Raw genomic sequence first — 27,633 nt, 5'->3', positions numbered from 1 at the left:
AATAAACAGCGTTTTCTGATCAGTATATTTTCATAAATGCATCACAGCTATAATTCCTGGATAATGTTGTTTGGGTATTGGGAGAGGAGTGGAGCTGGAGAACACCCTTACTACCCTTTTACAGAGAATATAACATCATTACCAACGTTATACACACACTGGCATCGTAAAGCTAATTAGACCTAATCAGGAAGTCTGTTTTATACTGGGATCAGGATGAAACTTTCTTGCCGTTTAAAGAGATTCTCTTTTTCATTCTTTCTCGTCCCAGATTTTCCCCATCAGAGATTAAATACCCAGCCCTCTATCCACAGGTCCATCTCTCTAATCCCTCGATTACTATCAGCAGATAATTTAATGTGCTTCCTGAAGGCTGAACCCAAAATGCCACGTGCAATCAATGTGGGCCTGTATTATGTTCTTTCCTAAATGCATCACTAATGAGGCCTCTGCTCATGTATGGCTCCTCTGGCTGCTCTGCATCCTACAAACACATCACTGTAAATAGGGCTCTGAGATCATGATAACCAAATAGAGATGAGAAATATCAACCTGATCTTGACGAGCTTTTCTGAATTCAGGGGACAAAGGAGTTCGGGCTGGGATCTAATACATGCGCGAGCTAATCTGTTGAAAAATGAGATGTAAATTTGAATCATGTTTCAAAATTGGAACATTATGTAAAGTCTTAGCCATTCTTTTTTCAACTGGAAAACAGAGAGAGAGACAAACGCCATAATCTTCCATTCATCCTGCCTTTTAGACTCGGTGTGGGCGGCAATCTGTGTCGACCGGTTGGGGCGATCAGAGAAAAAGGTTCGTGGTTCAGTGTGGGTAAGTTGCCATGGTGATTTACCCCGGTTAGAAGTGGGTTAAGTTGCCATGGTGATTTAAACCCAGTTAGATGTGAACCATCTCTGAAGGAAATAAAACTCAGAGTTAAAACCTGAATTTACCTTGATAACTGCAAGTCCTGCTTTGTAGTACATGCCCCTGTTGTACAACCAGAGCCATTTACAAACCCTGCACTCAGCTCAGGTTACTAGTCAAAGTCAGGATTTATCCTACAGCCCTTAAATGGCTCCGTGATTATCGCTGTCACGATAACATCATTATTCTTGGCGCTGCCTCTGTGATGCTCATGTTTGCATGTTTGTTTATGTTGATGAAGTCAGACGGATGAGAAAACAAACAAGCCATGGATATTGAATGTCACTGTGTGTTTAACTGGTATGTTAGTGCTGTGTCGGTCTGGTACCATGCAGGGTTTCCCTCGGCTTAATGTATGTTGTGGTGTAGACTCCCTCCATGAATAAGAATCGATTAAACCAATGGATCCTTTCTGTTGCTAAGTGGGCATCTGCTGAATCTGCTAAAAGCGTGTTTAGGTGTTGAATCTAATTAATACAATTATCTGTTTATTTCTTGCATGATTTCACTTTGGCTTTGAAATGTGCACCTCCTGAGTAAAGGAGCTTTGAAAGCTCATGGAGCTGATTGATGCAAAATCATTTACGATACATGATTATTGATCTTGGTTTATTGTCCAGCCCTATGAATAAAAATCCACTTGCAGTTTGAGATCAGCTGCTGCAGGTGTAGCATGTGTTGTTACATGCAAACTGGTAGGATCATGCAGCTGAGTGTTTATCTAGGCCACCTGCTCCTTGGTCTGTGGTGTTTCATTATTCTCTGCCTCTTTGTCTGCAGTCAAAACTAAATCAGCAGCTGAATAATGCAGATTGATTGACGGTTGTGACTGATTGATTGACAGGATTCCAATAGCTCCTTCAGCAGCCCTGTCATTAAGATCAATTTAACGAAAACAGAACATGGGATTGTCTAGAAATCTTCATCTTATAGAAACGCATGGAGGACACGGAGGAGGTGAATGATTGGTTGTGATCAGGAGGAATCGTTAAATCGGACCATCTGTGTTATGTAACCCGTCGTGGAGCCCGCTGGGGTTGGCCGTGCGGGTTGACGTTACATCGTGACGACGTGTGAATGTTGGAGACGCACGGGGGGACCTGACATCTCCATCAGGGGATGGACGAGCGCTCCGCGACCAGGAGACACCCCGATGCTCCCCTCAGTGTGCGCGAGAGGAGCCCGTGATGCGGCAGAGAGGGAGACGCGCTCCCTCCGCATTCGTGCAGCACCAGTGATCCGGGGGATGCGGTTTTCCGGCGCCGGCGGTCGCTGACTGACTGGCCGACTGAGCCTGTGCACCGACACCACCAGGAGGAGGAGGAAGGAGGAGGAAGGAGCATACTGGTTCTCTGCTGGAGGTATTACTCGGAACCATGGCGGGCGCGAAGCTGACGCCCTCGCCCTCGGAGATCGACCCAGACGTCAAGACCGAGGTGCAGAAAACCCCGGAGCCCACCTGGGTCAACCCCTCCAGCCCGGTCCGGACCACGGGCTCTTTCGGAAGCGATGCCGGCCAAAGGTAGCTGCACCACGGCGGCATGCTGGTGGATGCAGCCGCTTGCACACATGCAGCATCCGCGAAATGTCATGATGCTGCGAGCGCATGGTGCATGAAGTCTTCTTAATAACTTAGCATGTAATTATCCTGACGCAAAAGTTGCGCCGTGATCAACATTCCATTATCATTAAATCTAGCCGCCGGTAAATTGATATTTCCCGAGGTAATGTACAGGAATTTGAATGATCGTTACGCACCGGATGGAGCAGGCTATATTCTGCCCTGTGGGGTTTAAACATCAACGCAGCCTGTTTATGAGTCTCATGAAGGGTTTACTGTGGATGAATGATTGCAAACGCTCCTCCTGTCAATCACTTTCTCTTCCAGCATGGCTGCAGTGTATAGTGATTACATAATTCAATGGATGCTGCATTTCCATTACATTTTTTTTTTTATGAATCCCATAGTGTTTTATTATAGAGAGACAAATCTCCACACTGCTGCATGCAAGAGGTGAAGTTATTTTATATGATTACAACCAGATTGATTGAAGAAAATGCAAACCACGGGTGATTATGTTCACGTGCCTTCATTATTCTAATAACCCTATATTTCAGCACGTCTACACCACTCCATAGCACCAGCCTGCAGACGTCCACTGTGAGGACACTCTCCCACCATTTGGTAGACAAATTAGATTGTGGTTTGTGCAAAACGAGCTCAGCCTGTAACAACCGGGGGAGACATGTTTTTCTCCCTTCATAGAGAGACGAGACAACTTGAGTGCTGCAGGTTGGCGCTCTCATCCGCAGGTTAGGTGTTCTTGTTTGGCAGCGTGTCAAACACCACTGCACAGCCAACGGTGCTGGTGGTGCAGTGGGTTCTGTGTGTCTCTGTGTTTACAGCACATATTCCTCCTGGTGAAAATGTATTCGAGGGCGTTGATATTTTTGGGGTATGTTTGTGATCAGAAATGTGGAACACTTGCTGTAGCATTTATACTTGTAAAGCCTTCAATGGGGAAAACATTCAATCTGTTCCATTCATAAAATCAGTGTCAGATCAATATATTTGATACAAAACTTGTAGTTAAATAATGTCAAAAGTAATTTCTATCATCATTTGAGTCATAACTCTCAGGCTCTTCTGTTTTTTTAAGTCTGTAAATATTAAAGATCCCATTCCCAGTGTTTTATTTGACATTTTCATATCCATCAGAAGATGTATCTGTGACCTATATAGGTTCCATTACATCAGTGAATGGTAATAACAAGGCATTTTGTCTCAGTCTCTGAGCAAGAAGAAGATTGCTTTTCTCAGTGATGCTGAGCCAGACCCACCTCGGGTAGCAGTCTATACTGTTCCATGTTAAAACGTACATGGTGATTGTGAGTCAGCTTTGAAATCAGCCAAACAGATCCACAAAATCAGACTTAAATGCTCTGGCAAGAAGAATTAAACATTGTTCAAGTTGCTTGCATGCACGGCGTCATGGGTCATTTTGAGGTACAGTTTTTTTAATATACGCAGTGTGTATTTTTCATTGTGGATTAAGGGTTTTGATACTTCAACTGTATTTACGCAGCACCTATATCTGCTTTATAATCAGCTCAGACATGGACATTTCAACCTTTATGGGACCTTTGCTCTCCCTCCAGCACTGAAAATTATATAAACCCCCCATCAATAATAAAGACAAACTGAGAAATGTTCAGTGATGCAAGTCCACATCCAGCACTTTTGAATTTCTTGGGCAACTAAAACCATACAACCCTCTAAAAAGCTGAACACACACTTTTGCAAAGGTTTCCCTTGAGGAAACTGTCTGTAGCTTAGCTGCTGTATTATATGTGACGGACCCAGAAGGATGCCATGTTGTGTTATAGAGCTGGCAGCGTTTTCTTGTTCCCTAGAGAACACAGGTGTACTAGACCTAAAGATACATCAGGGAGACTTTGCACTTTTTTTAATTAACTTTCATGTCCGGCACCTTAAGTTAAGTTAGCAATTTTAGATTCTTTCAAATGTTGTTCATACTGCTAATTGTTATTTTTAATCATAATAATGTTGGTGTGGAAAAGACAGTGGAGCTAGGTGGCTTGCTAGAAAATACTGTATTTCAAATAAGGAGAAAAATGATGATTACAGTGATGAAGATGATATTAAAAATATTTAACGGCTCATTTTCACATTTATGTCAACTATGCATTGATGAATGTGCAGCATGCATATACATGTAGTGAATAGATTAGTTTTTTAAAGGGAGCCAGACCATACAACAATGATAACAATCAGCATTTCCATGCAGGGTTGGCAGCTGTTAAAATATAATATATAAAGTTGTGTGGCATCGGATTGGAACTTTATAACAGAATCTGTATCAGGAAGGGAAATTACTACTGTATTTGAACATCTCTGAAAAAAAGTCTTGCGTCAACACTGCTTATGATAAAAGTGTAGGAATAATACTGATATTAATTATGATGAAGTTGACAAAGACAGCAGTGACATGCAGCTGCAATTACCTAATTAAACTTTAGTAACACTGACAGTGAATAATGAGTATGAACTACGACATGTGCGATGATGGCGATGCTGAAGCCCGTGGTGTTGGTGGTGTTCCCTCGCTAGTGGAGGTGATGAGAGCACATCTGTTGAAGTCAGTGAGTCGTCTGACAACTGGTCTGGAGAGGAGCATGTTGACTGCTGATCAATTTTGAGAAATTAAACGATATATAATGCAGCGCCAGACTGTTTGTGTAGGAATATAATACACAATATCCGCAAAAATCGGAGGCTGTAAAACCTAATGGATCCATTGGCCGGTTGCCCTGGGTAACCAGATAAGGACCACTGTCTACCACTTAGTATGGATAGGTTGGCAGAAGTTCCTACATCTAAAATAATTGAATAAACGTTTGCCTAGGATTGTCCCCGTGTCACATTACTCGAATGACAAAACTTTATTTTATTTGTAAAGTCTACATAGTCCCTTGAATCTCCCCGAGGCCGACAGGATGTTGTCAGGAATCGGAGAGCTCTCTACTTTCTGAAATGCGATCACCGTGGGATTTGTGTGGAGCTGGCTGGAGAAATGAGAGGATGTGGAGGGAGGAGTGAGAGAATCAATATTCTGCTGCCATATCGTACGACACTGAATTTATTTATTCTGCATAATTTAAAGCCCCTGGGAATCCCCATTATGTCTGTGTATATAGGAAACTCTATATAGTAGTGACATATAAATACTTTATGCCGTAAATGTGACGTGGAGGATCTTTAAGAACAGAGAGATTGACCATCTGTTAAACACAGGAAATGGTCCAAAGCAACTCGCTCAGATTTATTATGGCTTCCTTCTGCTGTTGCAAACACTTTCGGGGAAAATCTGCTTTGAAACATATGGACATCATAAAAAAATCTAGTTCATCTAATTAGTTTAATTAATTTAAGTGTGAATTCATCTGTGTGCAAAAGTCAACCCTAATCTTCTTTTGTGCTCTTCCTTGTTCTTTACTCTTTTTGTTATCTGAATGCAGACACTTCAGACAGTTATTATCCATCTTGTGCAGTAACTTTCATGTATTCAAAATGTGTGTAATGAATAGTGATGCAGCGATGGCAGCCGGTCCAGTAGTGATGGATTATGGATGTGAAATGTTCTACCCTTCATATTCAAGGGTAAAACATTAACTATGAATAATCTGTCGAGTTGGAAGATGGGCTCAGACTCCAGGAGTTTTTCAAAAGCGAACCCATTTTAATATCTGGTTGCATCATGCACATAAGAGTCTTCAGATTTTCTCAAACACGCCCACACTTCCTGATTAGATAATAATGGCACATCACACACTAGAGGGTTTTATTAAGATTATGGCTCCAGAGGCAGTAATGCACGACCTCACATCCCTCATTAGACCTCACGGGGACGAGGGTGTAAACAAAATGGAGAGTGACAGCTTGCTCTATATGTAAATAACAAAAGCATATTGATAAATGAGTCTGGATGAAAAAATGCTTAGAGAACTGAGGTAATCATCTCACTTTTGAATACTGAATTTAAACATTGGGGCGGCTCCAATGATTCTGCCGGCCGTATTGTAGGTTTAATAATGGCTCAATAACCCTTCTTACTATCAAATAATCTGAGCCAAACATCAGCATCGACCAAGGTTCCCAACCAGATTCTCTCCTCAGATTTCCGCGGGGGCGGAATCATGGTTCAATCGAGACTCCTGTTATCTGAGCCCAGCTTTGATCTGTATTGTCGAGCTTCACCTCGGGATACGAAAGCAGAAGCACGCCTCGGTTATTAAATCTTCATTAATCTGCTGCAGCTAAATGAGAATTATTTCTGGTGTAGGCAATAATCAGTAGGGAAATAGGAGGGTTGAGGACATTCATACTGTTTCAATAAATATGAAGATTAGTGTGAAGAGAAGCGTCTCATTTGCAAACCTCTCTTCTGTTGTTTATAGTCTCAACTACTTTGTATGCTCTCTTTAATATTAGCTGGTTGGGAGAGTTTTTACGCAGAGTTTTATCGTTACTACTTTCTCACAGTGACTCACAGAATAATTTGTTCAACGTTAAAATATTTTTCCTCACAATGTTCGGTTTTACTTATTTAGATTCTTTTAAACCCCATTGCTGCTGAATAACAATCATTTTAAATGACTGTGTTGCTCCTGAAGTATTATCCTCCCATTTATCTTAGGGAGTTTATCTATAGCGCACCACTTCTCAAAGAACCATTAGGCTTTCACTTTCATTTGAGCACACCCAAGGTTTAATGAGCGGTTTTCATTGTGTTTCTCGTGGTAAATTACATGTTGTCCATGATAAGTGTTCATTAAACCAGGTGGATAAAGTTGTTGACTTGAGAGTTAGAACTCAAATTTTCAGTTTCCCTGCACGTTACATCTGAATACATGCAAGTGGCCTTTTTAATACAGTCACACTGAGCTACTGTGTGTGTTTGGATGTGCGCTGTATACATATTCATGTGGCATTTGTTTGTACATGCCGAGGTGGGATCATTGATCATTCTGGTCTTCTCATGTTGCCTTCTCCAGCTTCTTAACATCATCAGTTAACACCAGCAGAAAATCAATTAGGAAGCATCGCGAACATGACAATGTTGGATAATTGGATAAAAAGGTGTCAAACTCCTGTCAGCTCCTTTGTACAGTGTCTATAGACATGTTATATGTGGGGATTCCAGTGTTGTCATTACGAGAGCGACTTTGCAGCAGGGACATTGGTTGGCAGCAGTTGTATTTTGTCATCCTCAGAGGGCACCTCTGCTGTCGATCATGTTATAATAGTATTTCTGGAAATTCTATTGAATCTCTGTGAGCAGTTGAACGCAGAGAAGTAGAATTACAAAAAATAAAATTGTCAATGAATGCCAAAATGTTGAATCAGACTCAGCAAAACATTGCACAAGGCTAGTGAGCTACTGTCGTATCTGGTGCAGGGGGCATTACAGTATATAAATATTAATACATTGAGGCATGTCCTGATGTATTAACATAATGGATGATGTAGAATCTGCAATATCCATCGTTTTCTATAGTCTTATACCATGGTTAGACAGATTATATTTTCCATCTTTCCAGATTTACAGGTTGCTTTTAGTCATTAAACACCTAGTTAGAACTTTTTCTAAACCAAGAGTTGTTGTTACTGGTAATGTGGCATGAAGCAGAGGTTTGAGGTACTGTTGCTGGAGGGGTGATCTATTACAAGGTTTAATTGGCAGTCAGTCAGAAACGGGTATTTTCTGTAATCAGAATCATTACACAGATCATTACTTGTTTTTTCGCTCATGTTGTAAGTTATTGGAAACTCGGCACTAAGTTGTCTTTCTTAACCAGGTGTTAAGTTACTGCGTTTAGAACCACCTTGTAGTATTTTTGGAAGGGAGAACCTGAGCTGTCTCTGTGACTTGAAAGTGTGGGATGTGTAGTTAACGCGGAAGTGTTGGCGAGCTTCCAGATGCAGGTGAACGGCCTAGAAACTACAAATCCCATTTGTCCTTGAAATTGGTGCAGAGATAATGTGTGTGCGAGTGGGACGCCCTCCCACTTGATATCAGTCAGAGCTCGAGGCAGCTCTCGGTGAATGGAATTGAAAGCATACTTTGTGTATAAGGGCTGGTCATTTCGCACTTGTCTCAGTAGCTCAGCTCACACTTGGGATTCCACAACTGCTACAGGGGTGAGGATTGACATTCTCCTTTTGTTTTATGTACCGTAACAACGTATTCACTTCAAGGACATTGTGATGCTAGCTGTGTTGATGTCTGTGTTTCTGTATTTCTTTGCTTTATGTTAAAAAAGACAGAGGGAGAGATAGTCGGAGTACTTTAGTATCAGCTGCAGGCTAATGGAGGCAAAGAGAGCTCTTAGCAGCCAGATAGCATCTTTATTGCTCATAAATGTGTTGTCAAGTACCTCCCTAAATAGACAGTGAGACCACAGCAGAGGAGTTGATCTTGTTTTTGTTTTGTGCAGTAAATCTGGTGAGAACACTAATCCTTGTATTCTTTATTTCACTTGTGACCTAACTTATATTAAGGGGTGTTGCAACCGAATCCCACCGGTAGTGTTAGTGCCAAGTGTTATCAAGTAGCTGGTGTTACTCTGCTACAATAGTCTGTTGCATAAAAGAAAGCAAAGTAAATAATAACTAACAACTTCCTTCAAGGTCACATAAGTGGTTTTCACGTCGAAATCGCGTGTATTTGTTTGCGGCACATCTGCGTCAGACCTTATCGCCAGAAGCTGTTGAAACTCATCGTCTTTCCAAGTCGACATCTTCGTCGTCTTCTACATGTTTGACACCTTTTTCATCCTGAGATGTTTTTTCTTTGTTTTGAATCCGTCACATGCTACAAATGTAAACAACGCTCACTCGCGATGTAACTTAAACAATTTCCAGACACATGACTTGGTGACTGGCAGAAAAAGTTTAGGGGAAATGTCCCGAGCAACTCACTTGGACATTTGCGTTGTCACCTACAGCCTCTCCAGGAAATTTCTCGAAATTGTCCGGAGTTCGGTGAATATCTGAAAGCAGCTTTAGAGACAAGAACCCATTGAGGAGGACACACTTCTGAAGTAATTGTTGATCGTACCGTTTTAATGGCAGCTTTACTAGAAAGTAACAGCTGATTGAACATTCTGAGCGTTCGTCTTATGCCAACACTTCACTTAAAGCCCTTTGACTCTGATGGAATCCCACAAGTGATGATTTCATTGATTCCTGGGGACTGTAATAATTGACTGTGCACTGTTGTTGAAATGACAAAAGGTTGTTGATTAATAACCTGAGAGGTTGAGGTCCTCTCTTGTGACTTAGCTGCTTCCTGGATGTAATGGACACTCCATTAGTAGGTTTTAAAAAAGCGTTAATGGGATAACGTTGTTTCATTTGTCATAAGGTTTTACAGCTGTACCGCCTGAGCTGTCAAATAATGACCTTTTTATAAAGAAACTCCTTCACCATTTCTGAATTTACTCTTTTTGACCAACAGACAGGCTTTAATCATCTGCACACTTCAAAGACGTATCAACCTAAATTATATTTTTATCCGTCCACTTTTTCTGAAATGGATATTTTTAGCCGTGCTTTGGATCTCGAAGGCATCTTACTCACTATATTAAAAGTATACCAACACGATGTTTCTGAATTACAAGAATGACACCAAAAAACTACATAATACTACATTATTGATATTTCACCTTAACATATTTTCACCAGCAATATGTCGCTTGATCTTGAAAGACTAAAGGCTCAATTTACAAAGCTACAAAATGGTACAATTCAACTTTTATTAACCAAACAACTGGACAAAATGAGTCCCAACAATCAAAACCAAATGGCTTTAGGGTAACTGTGGGTACATTAAGTGTAGTAGAGATGGGATTACGGTCCTGCATGTATACAGGATTGTTGGATCAGGATTAAAAAAGGTTCAGTCATTAAATTAATCAGAATCTTAATGAATGTTAGGTGGTTTTACTTTGATACAGGACAAAAATATAACGAACGTGTTCAAAGTAAAGGTCTCCAGAAGCTCTGTGAAATCTCTGTGGTCCATCCTCAGTAGATGGTTTCCAAAGGAAGTCATAGCCATAGTGTGCACAAGTCATTAAGTTGTGCATCACGTCAAATGTGTGTGTTTAACCTCTGACCCTTTAGCCATTAAAATCTATATCTGAGTATGTCTCTCTGTCTGTCAATGTCCCTCAGTGTTTCACACCCCCCCTCTCCTCCCTGGTCATCTTAATGAGGCAACCTATGCGACTGACCTAGAGGGCGTGTCCACTGATCCCCTGTGGTTTGCATTAAGTGTCTCATCTGTTCTTCCATCATTGCATGTGCCTTGTGAATTCAAAAACTCTGAAATACATGTTGTATTTACCTTCAAGCTCACACAGTCAATTTCCATTCTACGTGTTTGTATCTACGTGCATATAGAGCTTGAAGACGACTCCTTGGTGGTAAAGACTTGATAGTTGGCAGCTTTTTAAATACCTCATTTCCAATCACACTGGGTTTAATCCATAGACTGTATATAAAGATGGACGACAGCTGCCCGAAAGTGAAGCCCAATCATCTTGATAGTCCCCTGGTGGCTGGCTGCAGTGAAGGTCATAAACCCTGCCTCCTGGGACATGGACCACACCAAAAAGTCAATGGACTGTACATAAAGTTGTATGTATGTTCTAGCATTAATTTTCTTTACAAGTTTGGTTTGCATTAGTTATGTGGTACTACAAAACAGTTTGTTCAACTGGAGGAAGTGGAGACTTGTCGTCCATCTCTGTTTACGGCCTATGGATTAACTGTTGTGTGCAATGTTTTTTCATGTTCTAGTTTTTATTTATATTCCAAAATATCGACTATAGATGGGAAAACTTTGAGATCCCATCTTCCACCTTCTTGCTGCAGAAACTGTGCTCGTTTTCCTCCTCAATGTTATAAAATGCTGGCATTGACTCCTGATGCAAGTGAATGCAGATAAACTGCAGTGGCATCATTTCCTTGTTGTTCAACCTTTCCTTCCCTCTTCTCTTTTGTCAAAATACACTCTCTCCTAATCTGTGCCTATCTGTGTCCATGTGTGCTGCGTCCAGGTATCAGGAGGAGTACAGTATGGACTCAACCAATGCCCAGTAAGTCCTTGGCAGTATCAAGCTTGCAGCATGGCATGGATTGTGTCTGCAATGGTAACTGTACACAGGATCACTGGGGAGCACCATAGCACTATATGTGGTCATAGAATGCCTTGCCTATGAAGGGTTACATTGCCATTACCATCAAAGTGGGCAATGGTTGTTGTGGTAATGATCGGAAAAGCTGGGAATTATCCATGCATTTGTGGCTGCCTTTTCAACAGTTGTTGTGGCAAACACTCAAAGAAAATATTCACTTTCAATCATAACACAATAAATGGTGAAAAGGCAGCTTGTATGTGTTTGTTTTATCAACTTACTCCTGGTTTGTTTTGTGCACACCAGTCTTCACTCTGTCCGCCTGTGCTTGAAACGTGGATCTCATGAGAAAAGCTTATATTGGTGAAATGTTGACAACACCATTTCTTTGTTGTGTTACTTTGCACGCTGATGAGTCACTGTTTGTCAGAATGTTAATACCACAATTAGGCTGGTGTACTAGTTGGGAGTACCAGGCTTTTAATGCAGTCACTTAAGGGAGTTTGAGACTCTCCAGTTATACTGAAGCTGCCGGGATGTGGCGCTAAATGGGATTTCATCACAACGTCATATTTCTTTTTTTATGTTCAAACTTGTTTAATCGATTTCTTTTCACTGAGATGTTTTACTTTGCTAAAAGAAAAACAACATACACCAGGAAACATACATTTATTAATTTCCCAAAGGGTCTCGGATTGATTAACGGCAGATTTGGAGTACTCCGGGCTATGGAGTTTGCTAATCCCGTGAGTCTTCAAGTGCGGGAAAGTCCATAAATTTAGAGGAAGACATCAAGTTCTGTGTTGCTTCATAGTCATCATCTTTAGTTTGCTGAAATTAAATTTTTAGCCTTGACTTGGATTCACTGCTAGCACAAATCTCAGAGGTGCTATGAAAGCCACAAAATGTGTCTTTTCAAAGTTGACCTCTTCAGCAGCGTGTGTGGCTATAGGGCTGATAATGTCTGGACTTCAGTGCATGTCTGGAAGCAGGTTTCCAGAGCTGCTACAAAGTCATTCATAAAAAAGTGACCTATCATAATATTTTATGTGAGATGCTGTTATCTTAAAACATATGTGAAAATGTTGATCTTTAAAATCCCCTTCTTTTTTTTTTTTGTCACCACGTAGCAGCCGATAACAAAACTGCTGCTCGAGGCACTCCTGCAGTGCATTCACCGTTCGGCTGTGGTGGGTTGAGTGTATTGGGGCCATGCTACTGTTGAAATATGAATGTGACCCTCTGCTGTGGTGGTGAACTATGAGCAGGTGTTTCCCTCATCACTGTGATTTTTTTTTTGTTTGTGGTTATTCTCAAAGTAGAAATTCAGGCTGACAGAGTATGTCGCATTTTGTTTTTCTGCACAACAAAAATAACTCCCTGTTCATTTCACTGCAGTAGGGTGATGGCCCTGAATCTCAACACATTGTCAAAGGGAATAAGGATCGTGAACATAAGCAAAATACCTGACATAGACACACACTGAAGTATATTTCCTGTGGTAGTCAGGTAAAAAAGGTTACACCTCAGGAAGCATCACAGGAAATGTGAAGTTTTAGTTTCTGTTCGCCAAACACAAAGTCGCTCGCTGCACATGCACGAAACCACAATGCTTGATTCCAGTCCATCATAATCCAAGAGCAGATCAAGCAACTTTGCATGTTCAGCAACAGCAAGATATCAGGAGACTGGTAATATCATCTCAGTCGAGGGTTCTCTGAATGGATCCACTCAATATGGAGGAGCTTGATGATGATGATGATGATGATGACAACACTAGGTAGGTCGCTTCCTGTATTTTTGAAGGCTTTATTTGCTCACTGCACATCCTGATTTAGCATCAGAACACGGGCTACCTGCTGTGTTATTTTTGTTATTCAAATGGCTATATAAGGTCACAGGCTACATAACGTTTTGCAAAGTCTCGTTGTTTAATAAACCATTCTGTCTCATTTATCCAGATTTTCTTCCAAAGGACCAAACATTATTCAACTGTAGTTTTTTTTTTTCCTCAATTTTATTGAAATTGAACAGCCAATGCTTTATTTTTGCTTTGTTGAAATTTTACAATAAAGTGCTGGTTAAAGTTGGTTCTACATTGTTCAAAATATCCTTGCAATTTAAATCTTTGCTGTTCCGTTATTGAAACACAGATTAAACTAGAACAGCACTCAATAAAGACCAGTTGTTGCGTAATCCTGGGGACGTCAAACAAAAACAAATAACCTCCTTGGAGTGGGGTGAAATGTCATGATTGACAGCTGAAACCGACTTGTAATTGGTTGAGCTTTAGTATTGACCTCGCTGCTGCGGCTGCATCGTCCGATGTTGTCACCGAGCAGACTCTGGCTCCGAATGTGCAAGATGGCGATGTTCAAATCGGGGATATTTTAGCTTCATTTCTGGATAGTGGGAGGAGGTGGAGAAGATGCACCATCCATCTCTGTATACAGGCTATCGTCTGGACTTCTTGACAGACCTTGTGACATTTGCTGTAAAAATAGCATCTTGCAAATGCTGATCCAAAGCAAAAACTCTAAGATATTCCGGAGTGCACTTTCACTCTCTGTTAGTGGTTTTAGAACAAAATGCTGCTGGGGTTGTCTTGGCCCTTAACCCACAGGGTGCACATACAGGGTAGATCCTCCCTGTGCCTTCCGTGCACTTATGTATGTATAGCAGCTTACAATGTATGATTCTCACAGAGGAGCTGAAATGACCCACACTTGTGTTGATCCTGTCGCCCACTGGCCTCCTCGCTCCCATTACGATGGTTATGTTCCCTTCAGCTCATTATAATACAAACTCTTCCAGTTTCCTCTTGAGATTTCTGGCTTCAATATTCATTTGACAAAGCACTTCCATGTCTGGATTCAAGCCCTTTTGACAAATTCTGCAATGTACTGAGTTTATTGGACAAGAAGGACCTTCACTATGGGAAGAGCACAGTGGAACAGCAGCAGGCAAAAACAAACCTGCCACGGCTTTTTAATATTCAGGTCCAAGTGTAATATTTTTAGAATCCCTGCAGCTTTTATATTAGGCACATGTCTGAGGGTGGTGCATGGGGAAGTTTCTATTTTCAACTGCTTGTTTTGTCAGAGGGGAACAGGACCATAGAGTGAGTTTAGACAATAATAACAATAATAAAAACTGTAGACTCTCAATTTCAAGGACTGCTGTAAAACTGTTTATAAGACAAGATGTGGTATTGTTGCTCTGTGTTGTTTCACTGCCCCTAAGAGCTTATTAAAAATCATGAAACAACATGTTTAACTCTTGCAGCCTAAATCAAATACAGTTGGGTTGATAATTTCCACTTTGTCACTTTGCTAATGTGATCCAGGTTTTTCGTAGGCCATGTATAAACCACTTACTGTTCCATTGTTAGCATCTTTGAGCAACTGGACTCACTGCGGTTCAGCAAGTCAGATAGTTTGGGGATAGGTCGGCCCGAGAGGGATCCACCCGTTAGATCCATTGTTGCTAAGGAATAAAAGGATGCAAGTGTTGTCTGCATTTGTAGAAGCCTTAGAAATGGACAACCTATCTGTCTTCAAATGCAGCCTCAGAAGGATGCAGCCCCTGAATTGAGGCTCCACAATTGACTCCGCCTTTTAGACAACTAGGTATGATTTAGATTTCTGTTCTGCAGAATCATCGATGCACCGTTTCAGGGCTGATCAGTGCTGTAGCTTCCTCCCACAGCTTCCATGATCATCTCATTCCCAGGTGAATCTCCAATAGGCTGATACAGGTGTACCACCTGTGCATTCACCTCATCCCTGCAACAGATAGCCCAGATGGCACAGAGCATCTGGTGGCTCTTTCACAATGTTTTCTTCTTCCAGCACAAGAATGAACGCAGACTCTGCTCTGTCGGCCAGATTGTCCCGAGGTCACAAAGCTCTTTGACCATTATTTACTGAGTCTACAAAGCAGTTGTCGTTGCTCAGTACCTCTTTAGCACTGGAAGCTTCATCACAGGTCCCTCACACCCTCAGTCTTTCTCTTGGGTTGCACTTTTCGGATGCTTTCACATTACATGTTCTGAATGGCTGCTACAAACCATGTAGACTTGTTAGCTGAGGACATGAGGTCATTTGATGCATTTATTATTCTTGGATTATGCCTAGCCTACAATCTTTGAACTTAGGGAGGCGACTATTCTTTTGCTTCCTAAAAAGTACCAGGCTGGTGTCTGGCTCCTTATTATTTATACTCCCGGTGTTTATATTTGACAGCTAATGGCCATAGCTTGGTGGTGATGGTTTGCAGACTATAGAGATGACAAAGAAAAGAGTGTGAGTGCTTATAAGGTATTGTTGTTGTTGGGCTGCATTTACTGTGAGGCAAGTGTGGAAGAGATTTTTTTCTAGTCGTAGTTGGAAGTACAGTGCCTGTTAGAGATTTATGTCATCCCTCATCTTCTTGTACTTGTTTAATTTTGTGAATTTTCACTGTTGACCCAGTATGGAAATGTATGAATTGAAGAAGTGTAGTACATTGAAGTTATAAGAGAGGAATCTTAATTTGTATTATAGAGATTGACTATGAAGATTTCTGGATAATTTTTTAGAGCTCACAAGGATCTTTTTATTTGATTTATGACTGTCCAGTTGTAGAGATTAAAGTCTTGTAGTGTCTTAGACAGTTTTTAATTGCTAACTGTTCTTACTAGAAATCATTATTGTGAAAAGAGATGAACTCTGACTGTGTCAATATTGCAGTTTGGTATAATCGACTGATGAGGGAAGGACGAGTGAAACCGATTCTGTGATCTTTTTCATGTGTGGAGATAAATTATTTCACACAAATTCAATCATAACATTCAAGCCCTTTCTTGTTAGCTTGTTAAACCAAAGTTATAACAATTGATGAATTGATCCAACTTTTTAATTCATCAGATAGATGTTGAAACATTTGACTCAGAACCATAATTGTGAACCATCAGTGTCTCTAACAAAGTTCACAGCAATATATCCAGTAGTTGTTGGGACAGTTCAGGAAGACGTCAGCATTACTGCAGTATTTTTATTACTTTCAGAAAAGTTGCTTGATGACAATAAATTGTGTCTTGTAAACTGTATTTTGAGAAACGGGTTCAATTTGCAACAAAACCATTAGGAACTCAAAAGTCACAATAAATCTAGTGCTGGAGCTGCTCGGTTGGCAACGGTACGAAAATGCTTGGCCATTTTTTCACTTCGATAAATTGCGATGGAGCGCAGAGCCAACATCCCCCAAAAAAAGTTTCTCTCTCACTAAATATACTTCGTTACAGACTTCACTGCATGTGTTTCATCTCTCATTCAGATGAGCAGGGAACGCCTCTCATTAAAATATTATTAGAGGGGCCGTGCTAAGACATGATTATCGTCACCCTTCCCCCCCTACACGGACACACAGAGAGAAACATGGCACAGTCACTGTTTTACATTATAACTATCAATTAGTTTTTGAGTCACAATTTAGGTTTTGCGTACGGATACCTGTAACTTCTGTTTATTGTTCTAACAGCTCTGTCAGTAAATATGAATATGCATTAGCGATCGTTTGATTCGCCGTCATTGTTTTGAAAATGGTGTATTACTGCTTCTCGGATGATGGAGCAGGCAATAACATTTGGTGCATGCGTTTGTCATTTAGCTGCGTGTTTGGTTAGGTTGGTGTCACAGGGCTGGGAGTGTGTGATTGGCTCCTATGGGGAAGAACATCTCATTATGTGTGCATTGCCTCGTGTAATTCCTCGTACTGGAAACGCAGAAAAACGTGACTGAACATTTCCTGCCTCTGAAGCTGTCTCCGTGGTGATAAAGCCAGAAGAGGGGGAGAGGAGAATGGTTGGAAGATGGTGCATGTCGCGTGTTCTTTCTTCCACCTACACACTTTATCCACATAAATATATATATACATTCATACATACCTCCCTTAGGAGACAGCAGCTTTAATTGCCTTCCTGCTCTTTCCTCCCTTTTCACCCTATATTCATCTTGTCAGACAAAGAGGACTCCGAGGGTCCATCCTCTAACCGCGAGGACATTACTTTCCCTCCATGCTCATTAGCGAACATACATTACAGAAGCTGTTAAGAAGCCCCTCTCGCCACCTGTATTAGTCTAGGACACCTACAGTAGCTACATCGTTCATTTGTACTTGCGGTGATCATCAGGTCAGCTCTCCAAGGCCATTAAAGTCCATTATACCTGCTATAAAGTTTGATAGCCTTGGATTTGTCACGGGTAGATGTCACTGGTGAAAAGGCATCACATTTGAAGTACTGTAGTTTTTAATTGACGCAAGTGAATTATTAATGAGCAGGTATGTGTGAGTGTTCTCCCTTATTTATATGGACTAAATAGTCCACTCAAGTGTGTAAAGTAATGTGTATATAAAAGATTAAAATTGAAATTATCAGCCCCCACCCTTGTGCCCGTGTCATGCACAGATTTACCAATTTGGATTAATTTCCTAGTAGAGCAATTAAAAACCCTTAACCCATCTTAAAGTCATGATATCATGTCTTTCAGCATCACCCCTAGTGCACCATTAAATGAATGTGAGTGTTTGGAAAAACTAGGTCTAGATATATGTAATAATCTGCATAATTGAACAAGTAGCAGAGCTGCACATCAAGCTCATGCATTTGAGGCTGATACTGTTGCATTGTGACTGACGGTAAATGGAGGGTAACAGGATTAGTTAGAAGAGAGGTTTCCTGAGCTGCTTTTCCATAAAGCACACAAGAAACCCTCAGCAAACACAATTATGGCAATTGCACAGTTAACATTTCCGACAGTGTGTTTTTATTGTCAGTAGGATGTAGGAGGAATAGATGCACCGAGTCGGAAGCAGTGTAAGAATGTGTCCTCAATATTGTAGCAGAAGAAACTCAGATATTACATTGGCACCGGTATCAGGGTTTCAAATGATACCCAGCCTGAACACAACCATGAGACACGTTTACATGGACACCAGTATTCTGATATGAACCAGATTAGGTCAATAGTCAGTCACTGCCAGGTAGTCAATCGAATTAAGATGCATATGTTAACCTTATTTGCATTATACGGACAAGTATACATCTTAATTGCATTGTAACATCCTACTGGAGTGGTCATAGTGTTTTTTGCGGCGTTGACACGTCAGTTACCAACTGGTTGACGACACGTGTCCTGGGTTCGAGTGTGAAAAGGTGACGGGACATGAGTCGTAATCACACTTTGCTCTGTACCATGTAAACAGGAATATGAAGGGAATATTCTATTAGCAACCGCAAAGGCCCAACAGTCCACCATGAAACCACATTTAAATATACTAGATCCACATTTTTATTTGGATCTGCACCGTATTGCACACACTCATAAACATCAATCTTCTGCCTGTTTCTTTTTCATTTATATCCATGAATTATTCTCTGAGAAATCGCCCTACTCAGTATTTTCTGAATGCAAACACGTCTTTTTCTTACACGTACTAGTATTTGCTGTGCAATGTTTGAATGAGTTTTGCCTGGGGCCTCTGAAGCAGGGTTTTTCTCCACAACCATCTGTTTACTTTTTATAATAATGACATGGTGTCACTGTTCCCCCACAGGGTGCAGGTGGAGTTCTACGTGAATGAAAACACCCTCAAGGAGAGGCTGAAGCTTTTCTTCATCAAAAACCAAAGGTCAAGTAAGTACAGCCGACGGGGGAGCATCACACCGTCCTGTTGCCAGTGACGTGCTCAGAGATGAACAAAGAAATAAAAGCATATTGTAGGAAACTGCAGCCAGTGATGACGCATATATTCAATTTCTGTCTCAGTTGGGGTTGTCATTATCACATTATATGCCTCACTGTAAATGACTATTCTTGGGTGTGCACGCTGTGGCCCAGCATGGACGGAAGAGGACGGCTCATTTGTTGAGAGAAGCTGCCGGGCTGCAGTGTTTTTCTCTTCAGGAGATAAGACTGGCAATGCCACATTTTAGACAGAGACGCTGGTGCAGCTCTGCAGTTTGGTGCATTGTATGGGGAAGCCTCTTTTTTGCACATGTACTTGTGAAAGTGTCCTCTCTGGGATCTTTGTGCCTCTCGATAAAACATGTCGTCGACATATCCTTGACACTGACGTGGGCCGATGTGACTAGCTCTTCTTGTCAGAGTCACTAACGGGGAACAGTCTGTGACACAGAGCAACAGAGTCTAATGAAAATGTCAGTCGTGGCTGCAGGCGACTGTTGCTCTAACCCATTGCATCATTGTTTGTGTTTATCCAGTTTCAAATCATTTTATCGTTAACGCTATCTTCCCGTGAAGAGGTCACGCCACAAGAGATTATTTAGCTGCTGAGGCTGATTGGAAATACAGCTTGCACCACCCTCTGGCCGGCGAGCAGGTTTGCAGCCGAGTTCCTGCTCTGCAATTACTTAAACAGGAGACTCCAAAATCACTGTTATATTTGTGTAATGAAATTCCACCGGTCATGTATCCTGCTCTGTTGTCATTCGTCAGATTACAAGCCTGTGGAAGTGCTGGTGTTATTTTGTGTTATTCTCTGAGGAGTTGAAATCTACGCGTCAGGGGAAATCAGTTGTGACAGGGTGCCAGAGCAGCACAGAGCTGTATTAGTCCTGCTCCACAGCTCTGACAGATATACTCACTTTAGGCCTTTCACTCAAGGCTTTTCAAGGCACCTAAACAGTCCAGGCAGCATCACCTTCCAATGAGACAATGGACAGAGTACGTGCAGAACTTTTCATTTAAGTCTGCGAACCAATATCAGCAATTAAAAAAAGAAAAAAAAAAAAGAAGCTGAATCCATGTGATTTGTTGTTTTACAGTTTGTAATTCGCTCCTGCTGTTGTTGCTCCGCAGGCCTGAGAATTCGCATGTTCAACTTCTTTCTGAAGATTCTCACCTGTGTCCTGTACATTGTGAGAGTGTCCCTGGATGACTCCACGGCGGTCAACTGTAACCCATGGTGAGAGTCGCACTCCCACTCAGTCTCTTTTTCTGATGTATCTTTTTTGGGATATTTATTTATATTGTGAATGTAATATGTCGTGTTTTGCTTCAGAAAAAAGCTGCTGTTTACAAACCTTTCTTGTAGATGTTGTCTTTTTTACTCTCAGTTTAGAATTTTTAATGCAATTTATTTTCTTATGCTATTATTTCATTAATTCTCACCTTATTTTCCCTCCAGCTGTTCTTGGTTTGGTTGATTCATTTGTTTTAATTTATCCTTTTTGCTTTAAATTAAATTTCCGTACTATAATTATTCCGAAGGGTTTTGACTTTTGTTCTTGTTGTCGCTCTTTGGCAAATTTGACTGTTTATTATTTGTGTTTTGTTTGTGTCTTAGAATGTTTCGTTTATTTCCTGTACTTGGCCATATTGTAAATGAGATCTCTACCTCAATGTATTTCAGAGTAAAAACAGCAAATATGAAAGATATCAGCGGAGGAGAGAAAAATGTATTTATATGGAAATAGTTTGGATTTTTACACTCAGCAATTTGAAACACTCTTAAGGGGTCATCTCACTGAGAAATATGCCTAAAGCTTAACTCAGCATTGAAACCTAAATATTAACAATGTCTAGGAGTTATTATTAACTTTGTATTATATTTATTTTCTGTGTCTAAAACACAAACAGTGAGTAAAAAACGTGTGAAGTGGCTCCTTCTGTGCAGTCATGTGAAAGTTGTAGATGGTCTGTGTTGTGTTCGCTGCCAGCAGCTTTCAGAAACACATTGAGGTTTGTTCTTTATGGCAGCCTACCAGCTGATGGAAATGCTTCCCAGCAGGCATGTTTCCACTCACTCACACACCTTCAAACACACTCACGCTCCGTGTGCGTTTCCTTTTGTCGCTTTTTTCAGCACCGCAATATGTCACAACAACAGTCGGACAAATACAACAGAGTCGCTAAAAATCAATTGGTAAGTTTCAGTTAAAACTGCATTTATTCGTAACCTGAAGTCTGTTAATATTTTCTGTGATGCAATTTAATGGAGAAGCACTGAGGTGTGACGAAAACCCTTTCTCTTGGTTTTTGACAGGGATCTGATTTTCTGGGTGAATAGACACGAGTGTGTTTGGGCGATACAGGTGAGAATAATAACGCGCCAGTGAAAGTGCACATAAATCAAATTTCCCCCCTGCAGCCACTGGATTTCAACGCAGAATTCAAGGCAATCGCACTCGCACCCATTTATTGGATGAAAGAATTGCCGAGCACACGAGTTCCTGTGTGAGGGTTTAGACGCGAGAAGAGATGAGTTTGCAGTTGCTCGGCTCCTTTTATCTCCATGTCTCCCTTCTCTGCTCCAGGTGACAGTGGCCTTAATCGGTTTCTTGGAGACCATGCTTATCACATATCTCAGCTACAAGGTAAGAAACAGGCCCACGGTGCACAGTTTCCCTCTTTTAATCCATGCTGATGTCTCGCGGCTGTCTGATCAATGTCCAGCGCTGCCTGTTTTATTCTCTCTCGTGGGCTGACAGCTTTCGATGTCCAGTCCAAGTGCCAGTGTCAAGGTGCTGATCGAAAAACATTAGGCCAAGAGTGTCTTGCTGTAATTTTGTGTGTGATTTAGACGTGACAGACACTTGCAGACACATGTTTTTTTTAAAGAGGATCATAAAGCCCGATAGTGAAGTTTGTGTTCCATCATCTTCTGTGCACTGAATATAACAAATTCACAAAATAAGCAAGGGTCAGTTGAACTGTGACATTTCTCCACTGACAGTGATCTTTGCCCCTTTTGTATATGGCAATACACAGTTTCACCAGATGGACTATGAGCCTACAAGTGCACGCAGGTCACGTCCGATTTATTTATAACGCACATTAAAAACACAACAGTGAGTTAAGATAAAAAGATAAAAAAGATAAAAAAAGAAAGTTGTGCAGATAGAACCAAAAACATTGTAAGATGAAAAAATGAATAGGCACAGAAGATGAGATACAAGTAAATCTAAAACATGAAGTTAACAATAAATTACATTAACAGATTCATAAAACAGAATGCACAGTCCAGTAAAACATTAGAAGTGCAGCCTGTAATACGACCAGAGTCACATTAAACCTCTCTGATACAGTAAAAGTTGTTTAATCTTTTTGGGATGGGATTTATTAATACACTTTCTGTTTTGTGCTTATACTTTATTTAGATCTTAAGGCATTTTAAAAGAAAATACATTGTTTGCATCTAAATAAAACCAAGATAAATGACCTTGGGATTTAGGGACATGTGGACGAAACATGCACAAAGAGACCTGTCATGGCAGGACTCGGTCTCTAAAGCCGTTTATCTTTGCTCGGAAATATTAGCTCTCGCTTTAGCTCTTCTGCTCTGAGACTGGCGATGTCTCGTGTTACTCCTCAGATTACAGCTCCTTCACCTTTCCTAATCTTTTAAAAGGTAGTAAGGTTTTGATTTAATACAATATATTGTTCATCTTGTTATGTCCGGATATGTCTTTTTTATTATTTTTTTTTCCCTCAGAGGTTTTTAAAAATCTTTTCCATAACTCTGTCTTAGATGGAGAATCCAAGTCGTGAGGCCACCTTGTCATTTGAGCTGCGGTTTCAATTTGCTGTTAGTTCTCAGGGGGGGTGGAATTAGCCGCAGCTTCACTCTCTTTCACCAAAGGGCCAGATAATACAGTATTATTAATAAAGTCCATGTTTTGCCAGTGGCCACAAAGTACGGTCAGTCTTAAAGCAAATTTAATCTGTTGGAAAATGGCTTCCCCTCTTTCCCAGGCTGACATTAAATGAATAATAAAGCAGGCTTGTGGTTTCTAATGAAAGTTTATATACCACCTCTAAAAGCAAGAGCAGGTAATTTGGTTTTACATCAGGAAGGATGTGGTATGTGCTTTAGAGACAGTTTGATTTAACAGTCGCTAATATACTTCACAAACGAACGCCTGCTTTGACTGCTGAACGAAAACAGCTTAAAGAGGAGTGCTGTTTTTTGAACCTTGCCCTAATCACCACTCCATCGTGGCTTGAAGCATCAATAACCGGAGATATTGCTTGTATGATGTTTATTTTGCTCACCCATGAAATTGTAACACGGCCTTACAGTTAACACCATTTTGAACCCGTTGCTGTCTCGCAGCTAATCACCTCCATCGGTCATCTTTACTGCAATTACATTCATTCGCTGAATTGCTTTCCATCAATTTCATTTCCAGGGGAACATTTGGGAGCAGATCTTCAAGATATGCTTCATATTGGAGATGATCAATACAGTGCCATTCATAATCACCGTGAGTAATGACCTCGGGACAAGTTCCTTTCTTTTAGGCTCTAGTTCATTTTCTGATTGGATTCTTTGAGAACAAGTCAATAGGGTCAATGCTCGAATGCTTTTAGGACCATATTCCAGACCAGAAAATCGTACAGCTCATTAAAAAATATATAATTGTCCTGTTTGTAATTTCTCTCTATTGAATATATAGATTTCCTATTGTGTCCCCTGTGTTTTAACTGATTTGTCTTACACCGATAAGTTTCTAATCTCTCTTGTTTCCTTCCTTCCTGTGTTCTTCAAGATTTTCTGGTGTTCATTGAGAAACATATTCGTCCCTGTGTTTCTTAATTGCTGGCTTGCCAAAGGTGCCCTGGAGAACATGATCGTGAGTAGAAAGTTATGAACAAAGTCTGGATGCATTGCAAAGAAAAGAGCGAGCGGAGATGTGCATGTTTTTTTTTTTTGTGTAGTGCTTTGAAGGAACATTATCCATCCTGTTGCCGCCATACTGGAGGTCTCCTGAAGCTCCAGGAGTAACACTGGCTGTAAGAGCCTGAGTGGTTTTATACAATTTACAATTTGTCTGAGCAGAATTCAATTTGAGAAGGTGAATTTCTTTCCTTGCTCTTTAGCCGACACTGTCATGAACACATCTAATTTCTGCACAAGGCAACGCCGTCTTTTTTAAGCTGATGTTATTGGGTACGTTAGTGAGACATTGTTAGTATTAATGCTGGTTACTTTGATAAATCAGTGTACTGGGTTAGTTTGCTCTTAGTTGGCAAACACCAGCGATTCGTTCAAGTGAGAGGAATAATTCAATGTTTGGAGAATGGCCTTCTATTAACACTTGTGTATCTATGCAGTACTGGGGAAGAAAGAGCACTGTGGTATTCATTACTATAACTACTGCTTCTACAACAAAGAGCCGGTCAGAGCTAATCACTTTCGGCTAAACTCTTATAGCTCTAAGAAGCTAAACTCTTACATGCTGGGTAACCAATGGGCCATGTATGTACTCAGAAGTCCGTTTCTCTCCACTGGCTTTGGGTGTTTTTATCTCCGGTTTGTTCCCACACTCACGGGCGGGTGCACAAAAAATGGAGAAGTGCATGTTGAAGTTTGAGCAACAGCCAGGGAGCTGGCAACAAGACTTTAGGCAACAAAAGATCTGGGATATCTTGGTCCAGTCAACACGGTGTGAAATTAAACAGTTTTCATCTTCATATATAATGGATATTGTAACGATACAAAACAGGTTTAACTGAACTGAACTGAAACGATAGGCTGCCGATAGAATCATGTTTTTATAATGACCCACAAATTCCAACTCAGGCTGTTTATGTTTACTTTCAGACTGTAGAAATATTCCAGCCTTCTTTCTCAGGTATATACGCAGGGTTTTATCTGGATTGTTACCTAGAGGACTGAACATTGCTCAAATTTATTCAATTGATCTGCGTTATCCCAGCAGCTGCAGTAGCTGGTGTTTAGTGCTGCAGCAGCAACATGGGCAAATACCTAATACACTGGAGACCTATAATGAGGTACAGTGAAGTTATGAATTCTTTTTACAAAAGGGACCACAGCACATTTTTAAACAATGCGAGCAGACAGAAAACGAGGCCAGTGCAGGCAGAGCAAGACAAGGCACTGCAATGCAACACAGGAACATCGAAACAATAGCATCAATTATACAACAGCATCAACTATCGTATCACTATTGTGCAGGTGCTACCATATAGGTGCAAAGTCTGGCAGTACATGGAATTCGAAGCAATTAGATGGTATCCAGCAGGCGTAGCGTGTCCTCTCACTCTGAATCAGATCACTACAGTGTAATGGCCTCACACCAAGACGGTAGTTGGGCAGATGGTAGAATCTGAGGCCAGTGAATGGAGGTGAAAGCGGGTGGAACATAATAACAAGGTGCAACTGGAGATTGAGTCGTGAGCTGCTACCTTTCGAGGTGGACAGGATGCTATAGGAGAACGCACAATGTGGACAGGGTACAAAAACGAGTGACTGAAGAGAAGTGGAACTGTTCTCAGACCAGCCAAGTTATACATGCTAGCAATCTGTTCAGGTCAAAGAAATCTCAAAGGACCAATGTTTAGGTTTCATTTGTGTTTCATTAGTGTATAATCACCTGTTGTATTGCCACCTTAGAATCAGTCCTGCGTATCTACTTTACTCAAACCAAACACTGACTCAAGAGGTGGACAGGTTTTTGTTACCTGAAGGCCACCGTAGGTTCGCTTCGGCAGGTGAGGGATTTTCAGTCGATTGCAATTTGACACTAAAACTTGCACACTGAAACTTGAGTAAATCTGAAAACATTAAGGGAATTTCTAGCAGTGTTTTATGTGGTTTTTGAGACCTGAACGATGTTATTTGTAATCCAGAAAATACAAAAAATAAAATTGAATTCCCAGTCACTGGTATTTATATGACTTGTATGTGTCTGTGTTCATCTGTCCAGAATGATTTCCATCGAGCCATCCAGAGGACCCACTCTGCCATGTTCAACCAGGTGGTCATCCTCATCTGCACCTTACTGTGTCTGGTTTTCACTGGGTGAGTGAACGTCCTTGAAACACATCTCTAACCATAGAGGTATCCGTGGTTAGTAACATCCTGTTTACTGACCATCAGTTCAAAATCTGATCCCTGAACCTTCTGGATGCTTTGTTGTATTCTCTTATGTTGCATTTATATCTTACAAAAAAAGGTTTGAATTGCTTTGTTTGTTGAAAGGTGCTGTACAAGTAAACGTAATTACAGATTGAAATCCGGCACTTGAGAGCAGACATGGTCTGCTCTTAGCTCAGTGGTGGAGTCGGATGTGAACAGCTTGAGTGGCAAAATGAAATTAGACTGAAGAGCGACAAATGTCATTATAAAAGACTGAGGAATACTGAGGAGGAGGCTGACTTTTTGTGAACTTTGATCTCGGGCAGTTTGAATTCTGATACCGTGCCCACCAGGCAAAATCGTTCAAATATCTCTTCATGCGTATAACTTTAATTGTCTTAACCTGTGGGAGACGTACCTGACGATGTTGTTGAATAATGTGTTTTTCTGCAGAGCTTGTGGTATCGAGCACCTCGAGCGAGCTGGGAAGCCCCTGAGTATTTTTTACGCGTTATATTTCTGCATCGTCACCTTCTCCACTGTGGGCTACGGGGACGTCACGCCAAAGATCTGGCCGTCCCAGCTGCTGGTGGTCATTCTCATCTGCGTTGCCCTGGTGGTGCTCCCACTGCAGGTACAAAGCAAAATCATCTACAAGGCTCCTCTGATAAAACACTGATGTCCTATCTTGTCATATCAAAGCAGTGTTTCCCATTGGTTATCTAGACTGTGGCGGCCCGCCATTTTCTACTTTGTCCCACCAAAGCTTCATAATGAACCAAAAAAAAAAGTAAAAAAAATCTTTAACTTGATGTTTTTCTCCGTTGCTACATTTGTTTGCTGAAGAAGTTTACAAATCTCACTCAAAACTCTGGGCCAAGTCATCCTGGGGCACACTTGCTTAAACCGACTGCTCACTGTTTTATTCATTTAAAAAAAGAAAAATCTGAATAACCTGACGTGTTTACTCTCCCTGCAGAGCAAATTGGGTGAGAAATCAAAATTAGCTCCCGCTGCAAATTGCCGCGTCAGCAGTTTTATGCTCCAGTGCTTCCACCATCTGTGTCTAGGCAGCGAATCGGTCTTTCTTTT

General features: G+C 41.0%; 1 protein-coding gene across 12 annotated transcripts in view; it reads left to right on the top strand.

Annotated features, from left to right (window-relative positions):
* The window catches only part of kcnt1b (potassium sodium-activated channel subfamily T member 1b), a 64,719-nt gene that overhangs the window by 13,495 nt on the left and 23,591 nt on the right, over positions 1-27,633 (top strand). For 9 of the 12 annotated variants that reach the window (XM_047341230.1, XM_047341224.1, XM_047341229.1 and 6 more), the window contains exons 4-12: positions 19,252-19,331; positions 20,517-20,622; positions 21,523-21,582; positions 21,703-21,751; positions 21,974-22,033; positions 23,849-23,923; positions 24,209-24,292; positions 26,390-26,484; positions 26,995-27,175. In XM_047341230.1, coding sequence (XP_047197186.1) covers positions 19,252-19,331; positions 20,517-20,622; positions 21,523-21,582; positions 21,703-21,751; positions 21,974-22,033; positions 23,849-23,923; positions 24,209-24,292; positions 26,390-26,484; positions 26,995-27,175 — 790 coding nt within the window. Of the gene's footprint in view, positions 1-1,991; positions 2,453-11,577; positions 11,617-19,251; positions 19,332-20,516; positions 20,623-21,522; positions 21,583-21,702; positions 21,752-21,973; positions 22,034-23,848; positions 23,924-24,208; positions 24,293-26,389; positions 26,485-26,994; positions 27,176-27,633 lie in introns of those variants that run through there. The other 3 variants (XM_047341233.1, XM_047341226.1, XM_047341232.1) reach the window with 2 other exon arrangements.

The sequence above is a fragment of the Hippoglossus stenolepis genome, chromosome 9 (genome assembly GCF_022539355.2).
Source record: "Hippoglossus stenolepis isolate QCI-W04-F060 chromosome 9, HSTE1.2, whole genome shotgun sequence".
In the NCBI taxonomy this organism is placed as follows: Eukaryota; Metazoa; Chordata; class Actinopteri; order Pleuronectiformes; family Pleuronectidae; genus Hippoglossus; species Hippoglossus stenolepis.
Note: the sequence above shows the minus strand (reverse complement) of the source record. Positions and strands in the feature narration are given on the sequence as shown.